Below are 23,252 nucleotides of genomic sequence, written 5' to 3'. Positions count from 1 at the left end.
AGTTCTTAACCCGAGGTACTACGTCCGGGTTAGCGGAGTTTGTAACCTGAAGCGTCTGTAACCTGAAGCGCCTGTAACCCGAGGTACCACTGTACAGTAATGCATCAAACATTAAAAGCTTCCCTAAACAGGGCTGCCTTCAGATGAATACACCAGATATGGTATATTTACCATATACCATATACAGTAATACCTCTGGTTACGAACCATCCTCCTTGCGAACGCTTCGGGTTACAAGGTCCGCTAACCGGAAGTAGCTGCTCCCAGAAGCAAACTTTGCCCTGGGATGCGAGCGAAAGTCACACTCCGTAGGTGTGCGCACGCAGTGGGAGGCCCCATTAGCGAAAGTGCGCCTCAGGATAAGAATGGTTTCCGGTTACGAACCGACCTCCGGAACGAATTAATTTTCATAACTGGAGGTACCACTGTAATTTTGAACCTGGACCCTGCAGTTATCACCACAGGCCCTTCTTTGTGTGTCTCCTCCATGAGAGGTCCATAGGGTGAGAACGCAAGAACAGGCCTTTTCTGAAGTGTCTGAACGCACGACATGACGACATTGTGTGGCCCCGGCCCCCCTCAATCACGGAGACAAGGCGATGCAAGTGCTCCTGGAGGAGCACAGAAAGAAAAAAAAGCCACGGTAATCTGCAACAGCGAAACCAAATGCCTCAGCAGCCCCAGCTGCAACAAAACATGTCTCTCCTGTATCGGTTTCTATAGCCACATCAGGACTTGTAGCTCCCAGTGGTTTGACTTCAATCCCAAAGGCACAGTCTTCCGTAGATGGTTGAATTAGCCAAAGGCCTGGGAGAAGAGAGGGTGTTTTTGTTAGAATTCCTGCTCCATGATAGCAGTCATGGGACTGTTGTCTACCACATGACGGTGTATGTTTTGACTCCAGAGAGTGGGAAGTGGCGGAGACAGGATGTTTGTGTTACTGTGTTCCGTGAAGTGGGACTATTGTCCTTTTTCTCTTTGCTGTCTGATTCTAGAGAGAGAGGGAGCCATGTTGAAGTGCTCTGTGTGTGTTTATATGTAAATAAAGTAGATTAGCCAAAATGCTGAGTTGCTGAGGGTTGTTACGCAAGCTGCGAAGACTCTGCGGATCCCTAAGTGTGCCGATGTCTGTTGGCATCGGTCGCTGTGATGTTCTGGCAGAAGTGAACTTTTGAAGCTCCCGAACGATCGACCAGGAGGGAGGGAACATGCCAGTCGGACATGTGTCTCTGCCAGGGTCCTACTCGAGAGTAGGACAAGCTCTTGACAGTTTTTGCCTGGTACCTAAAGATATGTAACAAGGGCGCCAGGCAAGTCTCCCTGGAGAGAACATCCCACAATCAGGGAGCCACTGCAGAGAAGGCCCTGTTCTCGTGTTGCCACTCTCTAGACCTCTCGAGAAGGAGGCACACAAAGAAGGGCCTACGATGATGACTGCGGGGCCAGTTCAGTTGATATGGGGAGAGGCAGTCCTTGAAGTTTTGTGGTGCTGAGCCATTCAAGGCTTTATAGGTCAAAACCAGCACTTTGAATTGGGCCCTGAAACTAATTGGCAGCCAGTGCAGTCGGACCAGAATTATCATTGTACAGTGGTACCTCGGGTTAAGTACTTAATTCGTTCCGGAGGCCTGTTCTTAACCTGAAACTGTTCTTAACCTAAAGCACCACTTTAGCTAATGGGGCCTCCCACTGCTGCCGCACCGCTGGAGCACAATTTCTGTTCTCATCCTGAAGCAAAGTTCTTAACCCGAGGTACTATTTCTGGGTGAGCGGAGTCTGTTACCTGAAGCGTATGTAACCCGAGGTACCACTGTATGCTCAAACTGTTTTGCTCCAGTGAGCAACCTGGACACCTAGTTCTGCACGAGGCCGACGCCCCACGTATAACGTGTTGGAATATTATAATAATAATAATAATAATAATAATAATAATAATAATAATAATTTATACCCTGCCCTCCCTGGCCAGAGCTGGGCTCAGGGCGGCTAACACCAATAAAATCACAGTAAAAACATAATGGTGGGGGGGGTAACCAATTTAAAATACAGGTTAAAAATGCAATTTAAAATGCAGCCTTATTTTAATAGTAGCCCATGGATCAAGACCATAAGGGGAGGGCAACATAAGGGTCAGACTGAGTCCAAACCAAAGGCCAGGCAGAACAGCTCCGTCTTGCAAGCCCTGCTAGATGCTCTGGTGAAAGGAATGATTTTCACTGGGAAAACCACATGGGGCCAAAGGGTCAGTTTTCTGACAATCAAGCCGCACCACCTCTAAGATCATAGCTGTCAACTTACAGATTTGAAAATAAGGGACCAGCAGCCTCGGAAATAAGGGATCAGCAGCCAAAATAAGGGATTTTCCGGGCACAGGTATGTTCAACTTCTGAGCCCCTCCGAGCCAAAGGCAGAAAGCCCAGCCAGCAGCCCAACGAAGCCTCAAGCGGTGGTTCCCACAGCGCAGCAACCCGGCAAAGGGGATGCCGCAAGGGAAACCACCGTCCCCTCTCCGCTGGGAAGCGCTGAGCAAAGGCGAGTCCCCAGGCAGCGCGGCCAATTTGATCGGCACAAGGCATGCAAGCTCCACCCCCCAGTCGTTCTGAGACTCCTTATTGGGTGAGCAACGCAGCCAAGCAACACAGTTGGAGCCCCCCTCCTCCCTGGCCGGCAGGGAGGGAGGGAGGGAGAGGAGCTGCTTCCTTTGAAACCCGGGAAATTTAAGGGACATCCATCAATAAGGGGCAGCAGTGGGACACGGCGCTGGGATAAGGGACTTTCCCGCCAAATAAGGGACGGTTGACAGCTATGCTTGATGGGCTCCAGCTTCTAATTTCTCTCCCTCTCCACATTTAAGGCAGGCAAGCTCCACCCCCCAGTCGTTCTTAGACTCCTTATTGGGTGAGCAATGCAGCCAAGCAACACAGTTGGAGTCTCCCTCCTCCCTGGCCGGCAGGGAGGGAGGGAGGGAGAGGAGCTGCTTCCTCTGGAACCCGGGAAATTTAAGGGACATGCTGGGATAAGGGACTTTCCCGCCAAATAAGGGATGGTTGACAGCTATGTCTATGATTAGAGCCCTGACATGCATGGTTGCAAACCCACTGATATTCTGCAACATGCAAGCCAGCTCCTAGGAGACAAGTCTCTCCTCCATTCAGCCGGCAGCCCAGTCAGTGATCAACGTCGAGCAGAAACCTTCAACTCAAGAAGCCGAGAACAGAGTGCAACCCTTCTCTCCCCAAACACATAAGGATAACTCACCGCCCAAGCGTGAATCCAATGAACTTATTTCTGCTCGCCTCCAGGAAATGTTCTATGTCTTTCTGTCTGGAAGACAAGCAGTATGTTGCAGAAGCAGCGGGGTGGGGGCAGAGGTGGAATATATAACAAAAGCACACCACACATTAGGAGGCAGGACGGGGGTGGGGGACGACCCTCTCCAATATCTAGGCAGCTTGAGAGGAAACATTCTGCCTCCAGCCGATCTGTGTTCAGATGGTATCACACAGAGGTGAAAAGGATTTATTCTGAATATGGGTTTGTAGGCCAAGCACAATAAGCACGCAAGCCTCTCTACATCACAGCTCTCGCACAGAAGCAAATTAAGTGCTCATCGCATCCCAAATAGCCCCGGGGACTTCATATTCAACCATGTTGCCTGACTGTTTTATTTATTCTCTTTGAAAAATCCAGTTCTTTTTTATTTTGGGGGGTGGACTGCAACAATTTGGATACGGGCACACAGTTCGAAGGAAGCCCCTCTCCCAGGGCTGGTTTAGCCACACAGCAGAATTTAGGAATATCTCAAGCAGAAAACCAGGGACGCGGGTGGCGCTGTGGGTTAAACCACAGAGCCTAGGACTTGCTGATCAGAAGGTCGGCGGTTCGAATCCCCGCAATGGGGTGAGATCCCGTTGCTCGGTCCCTGCTCCTGCCAACCTAGCAGTTCGAAAGCACATCAAAGTGCAAGTAGATAAATAGGTACCACTCCAGTGGGAAGGTAAACGGCGTTTCCATGTGCTGCTCTGGTTCGCCAGAAGCGGCTTAGTCCTGTTGGCCACATGACCCGGAAGCTGTACACCGGCTCCCTCGGCCAATAAAGCGAGATGAGCGCCGCAACCCCAGAGTCGGCCACAACTGGACCTAATGGTCAGGGGTCCCTTTACCTTTACCAAGCAAAAAACCACCACCACGTCAAGGACAAACACACTAGTCCTGATTGCTCGCCCTTGCTTTGCTAGCTTTCTCCTTGCAGGGAGATTCCAAAGATGCAACCTGAGTTGCTGCAGCCATTCCACTACCAAGCACTTGCACGGATCAGGCCCCAGGACAGGATCTCGCTCCGAAGGGTAGGAGCCAGGGGTGGGAATACCTGACTTTGGGGGCCCAGGGGAGCCCCTTTGGGAAGGAGACTCTCTCGACGGGCGGGCGCGGGGCCGACACGGCCTGGATGACAGTGTCCCGCTCCAAGAGGTCCAGCTCCCCTTCGATGCCATTGTCGATGTCATCGGGCTCCTCCTCATCCACCAGCACCTCATCGTTCTTGAATGGGTCCCTCTCGTTGTAGATGTCGAGGCTGTCCTGTTTCATCAGAGGCTGAAGGTGAAAGAAGGAGGAGAATGACTGTTTTGGTAGAGAGGAGTTGAGTAGCCCATCCACAGCTGCCTCCAGAGCTGGTCCACCCATGAGGTGGGATGGATGGCGGCTGGGGGCACTGTTATACGGTGGTTCCACTCCTTTCTCCTGGGCCGTGTCCAGAAAGTGGTGTTGGGGGATGAGTGTTCAGACCCCTGGGCTCTCACTTGTGGGGTGCCTCAGGGTTCTGTCCTCTCCCCCATGCTTTTTAATATCTATATGAAGCCGCTGGGAGAGATCATCAGGGGGTTTGGGCTGGGTGTCCATCAATATGTGGATGATACCCAGCTCTACCTCTCTTTCAAATCAGAACCAGTGAAGGCGGTGAAGGTCCTGTGTGAGTGTTTGGAGGCGGTTGGAGGATGGATGGCAGGTAAAAAATTGAGGTTGAATCCTGACAAGTTGGAAGTACTGTTTTGGGGGACAGGGGTGGGCAGGTGTGGAGCACTCCCTGGTCCTGAATCGGGTAACTGTGCCCCTGAAAGACCAGGTGCGCAGCCTGGGAGTCATTCTGGACTCACAGCTGTCCATGGAGACGCAGGTCAATTCTGTGTCCAGGAGAGCTGTTTATCAGCTCCATCTGGTACGCAGGATGAGACCCTCCCTGCCTGCGGACTGTCTCGCCAGAGTGGTGCATGCTCTGGTTAGCTCCCGCTTGGACTACTGCCATGCGCTCTACCTGGGGCTACCTTTGAAGGTGACCTGGAAACTACAACTAATCCAGAATGTGGCAACTCGACTGGTGACTGGGAGTGGCCGCCGAGACCACATAACACCGGTCCTGAAAGACCTACATTGGCTCCCAGTACGTTTCCGAGCACAATTCAAAGTGTTGGTGCTGACCTTTAAAGCCCTAAACGGCCCCGGTCCTGTATACCTGAAGGAGCGTCTCCACCCCCGTTGTTCAGCCCGGACACTGAGGTCCAGCGCCGAGGGCCTTCTGGCAGTTCCCTCAAAGCAAGAAGCCAAGTTACAGGGAACCAGGCAGAGGGCCTTCTCGGTGGTGGCACCTGCCCTGTGGAACACCCTCCCAGCAGATGTCAAAGAGAAGAACTACCAATTTTAGAAGACATCTAAAACAGGCAGCACTGTTTAGGGACTCTTTTAATGTTTGATGTGTTATTGTATTTTAATATTTTGTTGGAAGCCGCCCAGAGTGGCTGGGGAAGCCCAGCCAGATGGGTGGGGCATAAATAATAAATGATGATGATGATGATGATGAAGCAGCAGCTGCCTCAGGTGGCAGAAACGCAAGATGTGGCACTCCACCACTTCTGCTGGAATGTCCCGCTCTGAATTTTGACGAAAGGGAAGCATTTTGGCGCTGGGCCCTGCTATCAATCTTCCCTGCCCCTGGGGATCCAGCAGATCCTTCTGGTGTTCTAACGATCACACAGGGCCCCCACAAACTGCCACCACGAGCATGCAAAGTCAATATCCAATATTGCAAGCGTGGCGGCAGAAGTTGGTGGTCGTATCGCACGTCACTGGCTGCAAAACGGATAGCAGACTCCTAGCCCCACAGCTAGATTCACCAAAATCAGAGCCTGAACATCCCCCCCCCCAAAAAAAACCCCAGTCTAATCTTAATTAGGATTGTATTTGGTTGGGAGTAAATGGCACCCCCCCCCAAAAAAAAATGTTCTTGGGTTGTTGTTCTAATCCAGCCCTTGAGATGTAGAAGGTTAGCAAAAATGTATCATACTCATGATAATAAATGCTGGAAATGTAGGGAAAAAGAAGGAACCTTTCACCACATGTGGTGGACGTGCCCCAAGGTAAAAGACTTCTGGGAAAGGATTTATAATGAACTGAAAATAGTGTTGAAAACCACATTTATTAAGAAACCAGAAGCCTTTTTACTTGGTATAGTGGGGGGTGAAATCCCCCAAAAGAATATTACTTGTTTTCTGCATGCCACAACAGCTGCGAAAATATTACTAGCAAAGAATTGGAAGAAACAAGATTTACCAGCAATCGAAGAATGGCAGATGAAGATGATGGATTATATGGAACTTGCTGAACTGACCGGGAGACTCTGAGACCAGAGAGAAGAGACGGTGGAAGAAGATTGGAAGAAGTTTAAGGAATATTTGAAAAAATATGTTAATATTTAAATCTTAGAACAGCTTTGGAAGTGGATATAGGCTGTAGGATTAGAAGTAGAAGATAGTGTATTTTAAAACAGTATTATTTGTAAGTGATAAAATGTGAAGATTTTTATGGTTAAAGTAAGTGTGATAAAAAAAGGGTTAGAAATTATGATATATGTAAACTGCTAAAGATGAGGTAAAATGAAAATCAGATAGGTGGGACTTGGGGAAGCCCCCCTAACAATGTTTAGAGAAAATAAGGATAAGACAAGAATTTGTTTGTATGGTTTGTTTTTCTGTTTGTGTTGTTTAGTTGTGTTATAAAATGAATAAAAAAAATTGGGGGCGGGGGAGAGATGTGGGTTAGAACTTTACCTTTTTTTGGACACTTAACTGGCTATAGGAAAAATCAACATTTTAAGCAGGAGTGAGGGGGGTCATTTGGGCTTTTTCATAAGCCTCCTCTAAAAATATCATTTTAACAAAAGACCATTAAAGGCGGCCTTCCTTTCTACCAATGAACACAACTTTGCAGCCGTATCTTACGCACGTTTATTCAGTAGTCCCACTGAGTTAAATGGGCTTTACTTCCAGGAAGTGGCCATACATTTGTAGACTTTCCTTGACAAAGGCTGCAATTTCCAACCACTTACCTGGGAGCAGCTCAAAGGGACATCTTTCTCATTTATTCATTCCAGGTTATTTCTAGACTACTAATTGTTCAAACCATAACTTCTGAGTTGGCACGCAATAGGTTTGCACTGCAGAAATCTCAACCCTTCTCGAAGCAGCTACAAAACACCCACATTCGCCGAGGTTTTGAGTTTTGCTGAAAGGTAATCGCTTTTAATCACGCATTTAATTCAAATGAGCAGAGGGAGCGGGTGCAAACACATTTTTTTAAAGGGAGGTAATGTGTCTGTTATGCCTGAGTTGGCTTCAAAATGAAGTCCATATCATGGTATCAGTTTCATAGTCTCTGACCTGGCAATATATCACAAATCACGATGTGTGTATTTTGTGCGCTATGCAAAAATCGGGAAATAAATGGTCATTTGGAAGAGGTGGATGAATTTGGGTATATTAACGTTAGACCTTCAGCCCATATGGTCTGAAGCTCAACATCAAAAAAACGAAGATCATGGCCACTGGGCCCATCACCTCCTGGCAAACAGAAGGGGAAGAAATGGAGGCAGCGAGATGGTGACAGCAGCCGCGAAATTAAAAGAAGCCTGCTTCTTGGGAGAAAAGCAATGACAAACCTAGACAGCATCTTAAAAAGCAAAGACATCACCTTGCCGACAAAGGTCCGTCTAGTTAAAGCTATGTTTTTCCAGTAGTGATGTATGGAAGTGAGAGCTAGACCATAAAGAAGGCTGATCGCCGAAGAATGGATGCTTTTGAATTCTGGTGCTGGAGGAGACTCTTGAGAGTCCCATGGACTGCGAGAAGATCAAACCTCTCCATTCTGAAGGAAATCAGCCCTGAGTGCTCACTGGAAGGACAGATCCTGAAGCTGAGGCTCCAAGACTTTGGCCACCTCATGAGAAGAGAAGACTCCCTGGAAAAGACCCTGATGTTGGGAAAGATGGAGGGCACAAGGAGAAGGGGACAGTGTTCTCGAAGCTACCAGCATGAGTTCGACCAAACTGCAGGAGGCAGTGGAAGACAGGAGTGCCTGGCATGCTCTGGTCCAGGGGGTCACGAAGAGGAGGACATGACTAAACAACTAAACAACAACAACAAGGTATCTAACTGTCAGTGGCGTAGCGTGGGTTGTCAGCACCCGGGGCAAGGCAAGTAATTTGCGCCCCCCTAACCCGTGGATTTGCGCCCCCTAACCCTAACCCCCAGATGTTGCGGCCGGTGCGGCCGGGGCCCCCCTGCACCCCCCACGCTACGCCACTGCTAACTGTTGAAGATGCAATAGAGATAATGCTTCTCTAAAGCATGTTTTTTCATTGTCCTATATTGAAAGATTTTTGGCAGAAGGTAACTGAAACCATCAACAGAACTGCACGGAACAACCTTACATTTACAGAGCAAAATATCCTCTTGAGTTATATACCCAGAACATGGAACCTTACAAAAGGACGATATGAGTGGACTTTCTACGCCCTGACCACAGCAAAAAGACTGATACCGATGAACTGGAAAAATAAAAATGTGGCTCCCTTCTAAGATTGGATTGAAGACTTAAACAAACTTGCAACGTATGAACAACTTGCATCTAAACACAGACTTGCCAGGGACAAATTCCATGATATTTGGAATCCATTCTTACAAATACTGTAATAGGTTAAGATCTGGTGAAGAGGAATAACAACCTTGTAAAGTATAGTTTTGGGTTTCCCCCTTTTCCCCTTTATTTCACCTTCTACACAGGTTTTTCTCTCTTTTATCTGCATCTCACCATTTTTAGTGCACGTATAATCACGTACTTTTTGAACTTTCAATAGAGATTTATTTTTTTTAAGTGGGGGAAACCGTGAAGCCAGCCAGGCAATGCTTCTACATAGCTTCATCCTGATTCCAGACTTTGTGATATAGAATCATAGAATCCTAGAGTTGGAAGAGACCACAAGGGCCCTCGAGTCCAACCCCCTGCCAAGCAGGAAACACCATCAGAGCACTCCTGACATATGGTTGTCAAGCCTCTGCTTAAAGACCTCCAAAGAAGGAGACTCGACCACACTCCTGGGCAGCAAATTCCACTGTCAAACAGCTCTTACTGTCAGGAAGTTCTTCCTCATGTTTAGGTGGAATCTTCTTTCTTGCAGTTTGGAGCCATTGCTCCGTGTCCGCTTCTCTGGAGCAGCAGAAAACAACCTTTCTCCCTCCTCTATGTGACACCCTTTTATATATTAGTACGCGAACGAGATCCATTCCAGAAGTCTGGCTGCATCCCCAAGAATTTGCAACCAGAGGACCGCTTCTGCGTATGGCACGGTTTAGCGCTTCTGCTCATGCGCACGTGGCGTAACCAGGAAAAATACTTCCGGGTTTGCCGCGTTCACATCCCAAAGATTACTTACCCAGAGGGATAAGTAAGTGGAGGTACGACTGTATATCGCAATGTTTAGCTGGTGATATACCGTATTTTTCGCTCCATAAAACACACTCTTTTCTTCCTAAAAAGTAAGGGGAAATGTCTGTGCGTCTTACGGAGCGACTGCGTGGTCCTGGAGCCGAATTGCCCAGGGGCGAAAAACAGATAGTGCTTTTTTTTAAAAAAGGGAAAGGGGTGTTGAAACAAATCCGCTGATCGCTTGCCGATCGGGGAGAGAGATAAGGGATGCTAGAAATAAAGGAAGCTGCCTGGAAGGGGGGAGGTAAAGACAGCCAACTTGCATGTAGAGGAGACAGGAATACTAAAACAAGCAACGAGGAGAGAAATTAGAAGAAAAGGAGGAGCAAAAGACTGCTCCAGCTAAGGAAAAGACACTAAGGCGAACAAGAGGGAAGGGAGTGTTGAAAGGAAACAGCTGATCGGTGGGATCGGAAGAGAGATAAGGGTCACCCCAAATTCACCATCAGATCACATAGCATGTCCATGGCTACAGCCTGCACCCAAAAAATCACGCACCCACTGTTGCGTGGGGCCGCAATGGCGCAAAAACGTGGTTACAAAGCACGGATCCACATGGATCCTCAGGATTTTTGCACTGGGTCACCCCAAACTCACCATCAGATCACATGTCTGTGGCCACAGCATGAACCACAAAAATCACACATCCACTGTTTCATTCAGAATATTTTTTTTCTTGTTTTCCTCCTTTAAAAACTAGGTGTGTCTTATGGAGCGAAAAATACGGGTATCGCCTGGATTTTGCCCAGTCCTGGTTGGCCTTAGAGAGGTGAAGCCCCCCCCCCCCCGCATCTCCTACCCTCCTGCTCCGGTGCCCCCGCTTCTGCTGCTGCTGCTCCAGCAGCTCGATGGCATAGGCGGGAGGAGAGGCTGCCCGCATGTTGCGCATGATTTGGATGCTGTCCTCTGGCAGGGGGGGCAAGCCCAGTTCCTGACGCTTCTTCACCTTCATGGCCTGCAGAGCGTCAAAGCCTCCCAGGGTGAACTGCAGAGGCGAGAGAGAGAGAGAGAGAGAGTGTTGGTCCCAGGCATAGCTGTCAACTTACAGATTTGAAAATAAGGGACCAGCAGCCCCGGAAATAAGGGGTCAGCAGCCAAAATAAGGGATTTCCCAAGCACAGGTATGTTCAACTTCTGAGCCCCTCTGAGACAAAGGCAGAAAGCCCAGCTAGCAGCCAAACGAAGCCTCAAGCGGTGGTTCCCACAGCGCAGCAACCCGGCAAAGGGGATGCAGCAAGGAAAACCACCGTCCCTTCTCCGCTGGGAAGCGCTGAGCAAAGGCGAGTCCCCAGGCAACGCAGCCGATTTGACTGGCACAAGGCATGCAAGCTCCACCCCCCAGTCGTTCTCAGACTCCTTATTGGGTGAGCAACCCAGTTGGAGCCTCCCTCCTCCCTGGCCAGCAGGGAGGGAGGGAGAGGAGCTGCTTCCTTTGAAACCCGGGAAATTTAAGGGACATCATCAATAAGGGACAGCAGCGGGACACGGCGCTGGGATAAGGGACTTTCCCGCCAAATAAGGGACGGTTGACAGCTATGGTCCCAGGTGGGTCCTCAACAACGCAGCCTGAGCTGAGCAGCTGGAGGCGGTGGGGTCATCAGAACATCGGAAGACTCTGGATCAGGCCAAAGCGGACCCGTTCCACCCAGCATCTTGTGCTCACAGTCGCCCCAGTCAGCCACGAGCCCACTCTGCTTGTCCTAAAGCACCATTTGTTGGAAAGACATGGCAAATTTAACGAACAAATAAACAAGCAAATGCATATTTAACAGTAAATCCAGCAGGACTGAACTGATATGCTTCTATAAAGCAATTCCTGCGCTCTTGTCTTGTCCAGCTGTTGCTGATGCTGTGAGATATTTTTTTTGCTCCATCTGGGGAAAGTACAAAGTTCTAAAGACAGCTCCAATACACACCATTCCGTAGCTGCCGCTCCCCCGGCCACAAAATTAAGCTTGCAAAAATCATGCAAACTTTTTAATGTGCAATGCTTTATTATGTTTTTATATGTTTAATATATGTTGGAAGCCACCCAGAGTGGCTGGGGCAACCCAGTCCGCTGGGCGAGATACTAGCTGCTTTGCTTCTCAATATAATCCAATTGGATGCGGGTGGCGCTGTGGGTTAAACCACAGAGCCTAGGACTTGCCGATCAGAAGGTCGGCGGTTCGAATCCCCACAACGGGGTGAGCTCCCGTTGCTCGGTCCCTGCTCCTGCCAACATAGCAGTTCAAAGGCATGTCAAAGTGCAAGTAGATAAATAGGTCCCGCTCCAGCGGGAAGGTAAACGACGTTTCCGTGTGCTGCTCTGGTTCGCCAGAAGCGGCTTAGTCCTGCTGGCCACATGACCCGGAAGCTGTATGCCGGCTCCCTCAGCTAATAAAGTGAGATGAGCGCCGCAACCCCAGAGTCGGTCATGACTGGACCTAAGGGGCAGGGGTCCCTTTACCTTTATAATCCAGTTGGCCTCTGTTATTTTCTCCTACCAATAGGTAAAGGGACCCCTGACCATTAGGTCCAGTCGTGGCCGACTCTGGGGTTGCGGGACTCATCTTGCTTTACTGGCCGAGGGAGCCGGCGTACAGCTTCCAGGTCATGTGGCCAGCATGACTAAGCCGCTTCTGGCGAACCAGAGCAGCGCACGGAAACGCCGTTTACCTTCCCACCAGAGTGGTACCTATTTATCTACTTGCACTCTGACGTGCTTTCAAACTGCTAGGTTGGCAGGAACCCATTAAGGACTCTATATGGGCTCTTGGGTACCCCAGAAGGGAAAGAGAGCAGTTTTTTTTTCTTATAAGGAAACTGAGCTCTGGGTAAGCGCCTGGAACCCCCGACATCTCTCGCTGCTCGGAGACCGTGGTGGCACGTAACAGAGCGCTTTTTCTTCGAGACCCTACGGCAAGCATGATTTGCCACAGGCCACAAAGTTGCTCCTGTCGAAAGGCAAGCTCAGAATCTCACTCACCACGAGGACCTTCCAGAGCAAAAGCAAGACTTTCTTCATGGGGAAGTGGGGAGCGTGTCCGCTGCAGAACTTGGTCACCATGGTGAAAAGAAGGAGTGCAAAAGGCTCCTCGCTGTGCAGAGGAAAACCTGGGAGGGTGAGGTGGGGAGACACAAGTCAAAAGGGGCCGAGAGTGGGGTTTTTTTTGCAGGCTAATGATGCAATACAAATGCAATAGGAAGGAAGAAGGTAGTCAGATTAGCTTCAACCAGAGCCAGGGACTTTTCAGCACTGGCCCCGTCTTGGTGGAACGCTCTGTCTCATGAGACCAGGGCCCTGCAGGATCTGATTTCTTTCCGCAGGGCCTGTAAGACAGAGTTGTTCCGCCCTGCCTTTGGCTTGGAATCAACTTGATCCCCTTCCCCTTTCCTTTCTCCTTCTGTGATGGAACTCCTATTTGGGGACTTCCCTGGCTTTTTTCTGGCCCACGTAGGACCAGTCTGGATAGTTGGCCTGGGTGAAGATTTTACGTTTTCATCCCCAAAAAGTTTTTGATTTGAGTTTCTACTGAAATGAGGCTGCATTTTCATGTTGTATTTCTTTCTCAGCTCTTTCCACTGAGTGATCATGAATGAACTCTCCACCTTAGTAGTTCCTTATAATTTGATAAGAAGCCAAAGTTTTTGGCTTAACTCTTGTCTGTGTCTGTCATACCCTCCTGGTTAGTTGAGCCAAATTCTTTTGTTTGTTTGTTTGTTTGTTTGTTTGTTTGTTTGTTTGCCTGCAATCATTATCGTACCAACCCAATTTGCCCAAAAATCCTCGCTGGATGTGTGACCCGGTTTAGTTTAAAGCGGTCTTATATCTGCAAAGATGGACCCAATGCCCAAAGGGATCCAGCCGTGGAAACTTGATGAACTGGACTTCAGCAAACAAAAGCTTATGCCGGAATATTGTTCCATGCACCGCGATCTCTGAGCAGTGGGAGATTTCGCCTCTTTCCTCTTTCCTTTCTCCTTCTGTGATGGAACTCCTATTTGGGGACTTCCCTGGCTTTTTTCCGGCCCACGTAGGACCAGTCTGGATAGTTGGCCTTGGTGAAGATTTCCATCCCCAAAAAGTTTTTGATTGGAGTTTCTACTGAAATGAGGCTGCATTATAATGTATTTTAATCTTGTTTTTAAGTTGTATTTTAATCAATTGTTTTATACCTGGTGTTAGCTGCCCTGAGCCCGGACTTGGCTGGGGAGGGCCGGGTATAAATTAAAATTTTTATTATTATTATTATTATTAATAGTGGTAGAGATATGTACTGGACCGTCCAGAAGTCGTTCTCTTTTATGTTCTTCCCAATGCTTCCCCAATGTTGTTGTTATCAGTTAGATTTCCTATTTGCTTGCGAATGAGGTCTCCAAATGACTTCCATTTAAATGCAATGGTCTTTTTAGTGGTGGCTCCCCCTCTCCTCAGGGAGGCTCACCTGACACCATCATTATATATCTTTAGTCGCCAGGTAAAAGCTTTCCTCTGTAACCAGGCCCTTGGCCTTTAACTGTCTGTGGCCTTCGTAATGCAATCGCATATAAATAAAAATTATAAAATTGCATTTTAACCTGTATTTTAAATTGGTCCCCCCCCCATTATGTTTTTACTGCGATTTTATTGGTGTTAGCTGCCCTGAGCCCAGCTCTGGCTGGGGAGGGCGGGGTATTAATAATAAGAAGAAGAAGAAGAAGAAGAAGAAGAAGAAGAAGAAGAAGACGACGACTACAGCTGCACGGATGTTATTGGCCCAGAGATGGAAAGAAGCTAAAGTCCCTGCCAGAGAAGAATGGCATATCAAGTTGATGGATTATGCCGAAATGGCTAAAATGACTGGAAGAATCAGAAATCAGGAAGACCAAAATTTCAATAAGGAATGGGGGGAATTTATAACTTATCTCAAAAACCATTGCAAACAGTTAAAATTGTTAGTAGGATTGGAATAACACGTAGTTTAATGGTGAAATTTGGATACAATGGAGAGGTAAAATATTTGGATTATTATAAAAGATGTAGGAGGAAATGATTAACAATGGGACCCACAAACAGTTTGCCGCGTTGATTCCAGATCTTCCCCCTCAACTTTGCCAACTCTACGTATTCCACCATCTTGACCTGCCATTCTTCCAATGTTGAAATTTCTATTTCTGAGCCAGAAGTTTCCTTGCAGCCGTTGTGGCATACATAAACAAATTTACATCTTTTTTGTTTATTTCCTCTTGGACTGGAACAAATTTATATTTTATGTGGAAGAACATTGTAAACATCCGAAAACGTTTGCAGGCTTGAGTTGAAATGTTTTGTAATGTGAAAATAAGGAACCGATTGACATATAAAGAGGTGAAATATAAAAAGAAGATAAAAGGTAAAAAAGTGGCTATAGAAATGCTAATAATTTAGTAAAGATATTTGGAAGTCAGAAAGAGGGACGGAAGGAGGTCAATGCTCAGTTTGAGCAATGCTTTAAGTTAGAGGATTGTGTGACAGAATGTGAATATTATAAATATGGAAAACTCAATAAAAATTACTATATATAAAAAAAAACAATAAAAAATAGGACCCACAAAAGGGAGGAGGGAAGTCCAGGAGATTCTCTGGAATCTGGTTTCTATGTTGTATATGCGACTGTAAAATTTTAATATGAAAAACCGAATAAATAAATTTATTTAAGGCCCCAAATTGGAAATTACAAGAAGTGCCAACAGTGGAGGAATGGCAGATGAAGATGATGGACTTTTGGGAGTTACCCGACCTGACCGGAAGAGTCCGCGACCAGATTTAAATAAGCGATGTTGTAGAATATTATGGTTTAAAAGAAAGAAAGAAAGAAAGAAAGAAAGAAAGAAAGAAAGAAAGAAAGAAAGAAAGATGTTAATTGACTAAGTAAATTTTATGTGAAAATAGTTTTGGAAAACTGCTACAATGATTTATATGGAAACTCAGCCAGGGGGACTCGAGGAAGTCACCCAACAATGTGAACAAAAGTGGAATTATTACAGTTAGGATAAGTGTTTGTTTGTTTTCTTTTTGATGTTTTCTTTTTATTTGTTTGTTATAAATTTGGAAAACTAATAAAATAAAATTGAAAAAAATAAAATAAATAAATTGATTTAAATTGATTCTAGACTACACAGAGGGAGGAGAAGAAAGCCCCCCGTGCCCAGTCAGAGAATTGACAAAAACCTACTGAGCTCAGTCCTGAACGTATCACGGGCAGCCTTCCATGTTGGGGGGTCCGTTTCCATCTCCACCCGCATGGCTTCCACCATTAGGTACATCACGCTCAACAACACCCTGGCGAGAAAGCAGAGAGGGGAAATCAATGTCCCGAAGCTGAGGACCCTGAATCCATTGCCCACCCCAAGAGTATGACGCCCCCCAACGAATAGTGCCACTGTATTCTGCTCTGGTCAGACCTCACCTGGAGTACTGTGTCCAGTTCTGGGCACCACAGTTCAAGAAGGACACTGACAAACTGGAACGTGTCCAGAGGAGGGCAACCAAAATGGTCAAAGGCCTGGAAACGATGCCTTATGAGGAACGGCTAAGGGAGCTGGGCATGTTTAGCCTGGAGAAGAGGAGGTTAAGGGGTGATATGATAGCCATGTTCAAATATATAAAAGGATGTCACATAGAGGAGGGAGAAAGGTTGTTTTCTGCTGCTCCAGAGAAGCGGACACGGAGCAATGGCTCCAAACTACAAGAAAGAAGATTCCACCTAAACATTAGGAAGAACTTCCTGACAGTAAGAGCTGTTCGACAGTGGAATTTGCTGCCAAGGAGTGTGGTGGAGTCTCCTTCTTTGGAGGTCTTTAAGCAGAGGCTTGACAACCATATGTCAGGAGTGCTCTGATGGTGTTTCCTGCTTGGCAGGGGGTTGAACTCGATGGCCCTTGTGGTCTCTTCCAACTCTATGATTCTAGGATTCTAGGATTCTATGAATAAAATGTTCCCAACAAGGACTTCTAAGTCCAAAAGCCAAAAAGGAGCCCTGGGGGAAAAGATTGGAAGAATGTGGAAGAATGGCAGATGAAGATGATGGATTTTTCGGAGCTAGCTGACCGGAAGAGTCCGTGACCAGAAGGAGGAGGAGTACCAGGAAGAATGGATGAAATTTAATGATTATTTAGTTAAATACGTTAAGTTAAATTAATTGGAAAAAGCTTGCAATTACCAGATAGGCTTGGGATTTAAATACGTAATGTGACCAATTAATATGTTTGATGCTGAATGAATATGAAAGAAATATGTTAAGTGATTAAGTTAATGATATAAAAATTTTGATTTGGAAAACCGTTAAAATTATATAAATTGGAATTCAACTAGGGGAATACGAGGAAGTCACTTAACAATGTTAATAAGATTAGTTTCAATAAGGTTATGATTTACGTTTGTTTGTTTGTTTGTTTATCTGTTTGTGTGTTTATTTGTTTGTGAGAAAATCAATATAAAAAATGGGGGGGGAGATTGGAAATAGGGGTCTCTCTACATAAGGGGTTCCCAAACTGAGTGGTACCTGGGATTACCTGGGATTACTGGATATGAAACAACTGACTGGTTCAAAATTGGGAAAGGAGTACGACAAGGCTGTATATTGTCCCCCTGCTTATTTAACTTATATGCAGAATTCATCATGTGAAAGGCCGGGCTGGATGAATCCCAAGCCGGAATTAAGATTGCTGGAAGAAATATCAACAACCTCAGATATGCAGATGACACAACCTTGATGGCAGAAAGTGAGGAGGAATTAAAGAACCTTTTATTGAGGGTGAAAGAGGAGAGCGCAAAATATGGTCTGAAGCTCAACATCAAAAAAACGAAGATCATGGCACTGGGCCCATCACCTCCTGGCAAATAGAAGGGGAAGAAATGGAGGCAGTGAGAGATTTTACTGTCTTAGGCTCCATGATCACTGCAGATGGTGACAGCAGCCACGAAATTAAAAGACACCTGCTTCTTGGGAGAAAAGCAATGACAAACCTAGACAGCATCTTAAAAAGCAGAGACATCACCTTGCCAACAAAGGTCCGTATAGTTAAAGCTATGTTTTCCCAGTAGTGATGTATGGAAGTGAGAGCTGGACCATCAAGAAGGCTGATCGCAGAAGAATTGATGCTTTTGAATTCTGGTGCTGGAGGAGACTCTTCAGAGTCCCATGGACTGCAAGAAGATCAAACCTATCCATTCTGAAGGAAATCAGCCCTGAGTGCTCACTGGAAGGACAGATCCTGAAGCTGAGGCTCCAGTACTTTGGCCACCTCATGAGAAGAGAAGAATCCCTGGAAAAGACCCTGGTGCTGGGAAAGATGGAGGGCACAAGGAGAAGGGGACGACAGAGGATGAGATGGTGGGACAGTGTTCTCGAAGCTACCAGCTACTGCGGGAGGCAGTGGAAGACAGGAGTGCTTGGAGTGATCTGGTCCAGGGGGTCACGAAGAGTCGGACACGACTAAACGACTCAACAACAACAACAACAAACTTGGGGGGGTGCTAGTGGGATTACCTGGGGGGGGTGCTAGAAGGCCAGGGAGGTAGCAAGGAGTGCTGGAGGTGCTGATGGCTGAATCAAGCTCATCTTATTGGAATTTGAATAAATGTGCAATTAATTGTTTTTAATTTTACTTGGTCGTTTACCGACAGTCCCAGGGCAACATCAGGGACCCACCTGAGTTCGGTGCTGTCAGCTAAAGAGATGGCTGGTTTCCTTAAGGCGCTCCCAGATGCTTGGCTGTTGCTGGAATACACACACAGAAAAGAGTCAAATGCCACCAAATTGTTCCTTCTGGAGACTTTAGATTGGGGATGGGGGGCGGAATCACTGGCAATTAATTGTACCCTGGCAGATGGCTTGCAATTGCCGAACTTGGGAAAAGCATCCGTCTCCTGCTAGCAGATGGAGGGGAAGTACGACAATCCTGCAACGTGGCAGCTTTTAAAATTATTTTCAAATTATTATTTCTGATGAACAGGGTGAGCCAGCCCGGCCAAATTTTAATCACCACCTCGCCACCACCCAAATTTGCCTGCATGCCACGAACCGCTTCTGAGATCCTTCTCTATGCAAACCATCAGAGGTGAAGTGAATCGGCGTATGAGAGAGAGAGCCTTTTTAGTGGTGGCCCTCAGAATGACAATCAGGGAAATTATTTATTATTTCTTCAGTTTCTATCCCGCCTGTCCTCCAAGGAATTCAGGGTGGCAAATGCAATTCTCCACCTCCCCGTTTTATCCTCATAACAACCATGTGAGGTAGGTGAGGCTGAGAGACTGTGGCTGGCCCAATTCTCACCCCGTGAGCTTCAGGGGCTGAGGGAGGATTCAAACTCTGGTCTCTCGGGTCGCAGTCCAGCACTCTAACCACGGCACCACCACTACCCCCATCGCTGACCGCAAGCAGCAAAGGCCATTTCACTTTAGGACCACCTTGCCCCACATGAACCAAATTCCTTATCATTCCAACACTGGCAAAGATATTTTTTTTTGTTTCCTTGGGCATTTGGGCAACACTGGGGACTGGACATTTTTAACTTAACATTTTAAACATGTGTAAGTTATTTTCTAAACTGCATTTAATCCTTCTCGTAAATCACTTCCAGACTTTTCATTGTGTGGGAAGCGATTCATAAATTCACGTAAAGCTATGGCTGTTTTAGAATTGCATTTGCTTTGTTGCTGTCATTTTTTACTTAAATCTGGGGGGGGGGTTGGGGGGTCATTTGTTTACGGAAAAGCAGGATATAAATATTCATGCAAAATATAAATAGTGGGGAAAGCACGAGAGACATGCAAAACTGAACTGGCAGGATGGATCCAAGCCCCAAAGTGGTTTAACCTGCCCCTGTGTGGACACAGCAGGTTTGATGCTAGGTGTGGCAGCAGAATATTTGCTCAGCACCGTTCCTCACCTCCTGGCACCTGCCACTTGAGGCAGTTGTCCCACTTTAGCCAATAAAGGTAAAGGTAAAGGGATCCCTGACCATTAGGTCCAGTCATGGCCGACTCTGGGGTTGCGGTGCTCATCTCGCATTATTGGCCGAGGGAGCCGGCATACAGCTTCCGGGTCATGTGGCCAGCATGACTAAGCCACTTCTGGCGAACCAGAGCAGCGCATGGAAACGCCGTTTAGCTTCCTGCCATAGCGGTACCTATCTATCTACTTGCACTTTGACATGCTTTCGAACTGCTAGGTTGGCAGGAGCAGGGACCGAGCAACGGGAGCTCACCCCGTCACGGGGATTTGAACTGCTGAACTTCTGATCGGCAAGTCCTAGGCTCTGTCGTTTAACCCACAGCGCCACCCGCGTCCCTACTTTAGCCAATAGTAGGGCTTTTATATGTAATGCCCTAGCTATGCGAGAGAGCAGCCACTGCATAATTTGTCAAGCTCTTTCTCCTCAACGGCACCAACTAGACTGCAGAATATGGCTGCTCATGAGTGTATGTTGGGGGGAATATAATAATAATAATAATAATAATAATAATAATAATAATAATAATAATAATTTATTTATACCCCCCCCCAATCTGGCTGGGTTTCCCCAGCCACTCTGGGCGGCTTCTAACACAATATTAAAATACAGTAATGCCTCAAAACAAAATAAAAAAATTCCTTCCAGTAGCACCTTAAAGACCAACTGAGTTAGTTCTAGGTATGAGCTTTCGTGTGCATGCACACTTCTTCAGATACCTGATGGACTTCCATTTCATGCGGCTCAATGTGGTGCCTTCCATAGTTCCAGTTACAGATAGGTAGCTGTGTTGGTCTGCCATGGTCAAAACAAAATAAAAAAATTCCTTCCAGTAGCACCTTAAAGACCAACTGAGTTAGTTCTAGGTATGAGCTTTCAGATACCTATGAGCTAGGTATCTGAAGAAGTGTGCATGCACACGAAAGCTCATACCTAGAACTAACTCAGTTGGTCTTTAAGGTGCTACTGGAAGGAATTTTTTTATTTTGTTTTGACCATGGCAGACCAACACGGCTACCTATCAGTAATGCCTCAAACATTAAAAGCTTCCCTAAAGAGGGCTGCCTTCAGATGTCGTCTAAAAGTCTGGTAGTTGTTGTCTTTGACATCTGTTGGGAGGGTGTTCCACAGGGAGGGCGCCACCACCGAGAAGGCCCTCTGCCTGGTTCCCTGTAGCTTTGCTTTTCACAGGGAGGGAACCGCCAGAAGGCCCTCGGAGCTGGACCTCAGCGTCCGGGTAGAACGATAGGGGTGGAGACGCTCCTTCAGGTATACTGGGCCGAGGCCATTTAGGGCTTTTAAGGTCAGCACCAACACTTTGAATTGTGCTCGGAAACGTACTGGGAGCCAATGTAGGTCTTTCAAGACCGGTGTTATATGGTATCGGCGGCCGCTCCCAGTCACCAGTCCAGCTCCCGTATTCTGGATTAGTTGTAGTTTCCGGGTCACCTTCAAAGGTAGCCCCACGTAGAGCGTGTTGCAGTAGTCCAAGCAGATCTTGGACCGATCTGCTGCCACTGAAACATATTTCCATCCCTCAAATCCCTTGTCAGGCGACCAGGGTGGTCCCTGATACGTTGTCCACCATTGCTTCACCTACCCAGTCCTTGCACGGGTTGCTCTTGCCACACCATAGCCTGCAGCAGTGAGTTCCACAGGTCAGTCTGTGAGTTTTTGTGAAGCAGAACTCCCCTGATTTATTTATTTTTTAAAAATTGAAATAGCAATTTCCAGGAACAGATTCAAAAGGAGCCCGCACTAAAATGCCAGCTTCAGATCTTGTTTTCAGAAGAATATCTTACGCCATCTCCATGTTCAGCAACTCCAGGAAGGCAGTGAAGGTCCCCATCTGGTACAGAAGGAAATTGTTGTGCCGGGAGCAGCGGAGGACGTCTGCCTCTGTGTCGCACTCCCCAAAGACCCCTGGGAAACAGAGAGGAGGGGAGGGAAAAAAACCAGTAAGGGAGGTGGCATGAGACATGAGACGATGCTGTCAATTTGCATTTCTTAGTACAGAAAGTATAGATCTGATGTGCAGAGATCTTCCCTGTTCTACTTAGCTCAAGAGGCTTCTAGAAGGTTTCTATGTGAAAGAAGCAGGCAGGAGGTTTCTGATGTTTGGGTTATTGCTTCCGGGAAGCTGAGTACAGCTGGCTTAAACTGTTTCTGTTACCTCTTTCTGTCAAGGCCACGCTGACTATAAAAACAGGCCGGAAGGAGCCTGGGTTTCACTTTCTCTTCCTATCTATTTGTTCCAGTGTGGTGCTCTGTTCTGTATGTTTAGTGTCAAGGTTTAGTGTTATTATAAGCAATAAGTTCAAGATAAGTCATTATCTTGTGGCCATTATACGGCTCAGGACCCTCGTACCTACGGGACCGCCTCTCCCGGTATGTCCCATGGAGGACCTTACGGTCTGCAAACAAAAACATCTTGGAGATCCTGGGCGACAGGGCGGTTAGGCTGGCCTCAACCAGAGCCAGGGCTTTTTTGGCGGTGGCCCCAATCTGGTGGAATGCTCTGTCACAAGAGACTAGGGCCCTGCGGGACTGGACATCTTTCTGCAGGGCCTGCAAGACAGAGCTGTTCCCCCAGGCCCTTTGGCCAACGCACAGTCTGACCCCTTCCTTCGGTAATCCACATAGAACTCTAGCCCAATGGTTGCCATGAATTTGATTCTGAACTGATTTTAGAATGTATTTTGATTAATTGACTGTGATTTCATGTAAACTGTGCTATTTTTACTGTTGTTAGCCACTCTGAGCCCGGCTTTGGCTGGGGAGGGCGGGATATAAATAGAATTTATTATTATTATTATTATTATTATTATTATTATTATTATTTGCCTTCAGTAGCAGTAAAGCTCTGCTGGATGAAATATTAGTTTCCTCTTCTGGTCTATTTTTGGGGAACTCTGCAACGTGTTTTAAGTTTTCCTCCACACGCTCAACAGATGCCTGATGCAGAGAAAGGGGAGAAAGTCAGACCTCTGGTCAGACCTCACCTGGAGTACTGTGTCCAGTTCTGGGCACCACAGTTCAAGAAGGACATGGACAAACTGGAACGTGTCCAGAGGAGGGCAACCAAAATGGTCAAAGGCCTGGAAACGATGCCTTATGAGGAACGGCTAAGGGAGCTGGGCATGTTTAGCCTGGAGAAGAGGAGGTTAAAGGGGTGATATGATAGCCATGTTCAAATATATAAAAGGATGTCACATAGAGGAGGGAGAAAGGTTGTTTTCTGCTGCTCCAGAGAAGCGGACATGGAGCAATGGTTCCAAACTACAAGAAAAAAGATTCCACCTAAACATTAGGAAGAACTTCCTGACAGTAAGAGCTGTTTGACAGTGGAATTTGCTGCCAAGGAGTGTGGTGGAGTCTCCTTCTTTGGAGGTCTTTAAGCAGAGGCTTGACAACCATATGTCAGGAGTGCTCTGATGGTGTTTCCTGCTTGGCAGGGGGTTGGACTCGATGGCCCTTGGGGT

General features: G+C 47.0%; 1 protein-coding gene across 2 annotated transcripts in view; it reads right to left on the bottom strand.

Annotated features, from left to right (window-relative positions):
- Positions 1-23,252, bottom strand: part of STRIP2 (striatin interacting protein 2) — a 69,479-nt gene that overhangs the window by 16,284 nt on the left and 29,943 nt on the right. Inside the window, exons 5-11 of one of the 2 annotated variants that reach the window (XM_081879739.1) lie at positions 21,573-21,693; positions 18,468-18,536; positions 15,990-16,096; positions 12,782-12,909; positions 10,613-10,798; positions 4,370-4,593; positions 3,259-3,324 (exon numbers count right to left, since the gene is read on the bottom strand). In XM_081879739.1, coding sequence (XP_081735865.1) covers positions 3,259-3,324; positions 4,370-4,593; positions 10,613-10,798; positions 12,782-12,909; positions 15,990-16,096; positions 18,468-18,536; positions 21,573-21,693 — 901 coding nt within the window. Of the gene's footprint in view, positions 1-3,258; positions 3,325-4,369; positions 4,594-10,612; positions 10,799-12,781; positions 12,910-15,989; positions 16,097-18,467; positions 18,537-21,572; positions 21,694-22,772; positions 22,847-23,252 lie in introns of those variants that run through there. The other variant, XM_081879740.1, reaches the window with a different exon arrangement.

The sequence above is a fragment of the Podarcis erhardii genome (assembly GCF_964252035.2).
Source record: "Podarcis erhardii genome assembly, chromosome: 10".
Taxonomy (NCBI): domain Eukaryota; kingdom Metazoa; phylum Chordata; class Lepidosauria; order Squamata; family Lacertidae; genus Podarcis; species Podarcis erhardii.
The sequence above is the reverse complement of the archived record's forward strand: the minus strand, read 5'-3'. Positions and strand labels throughout refer to the sequence as shown.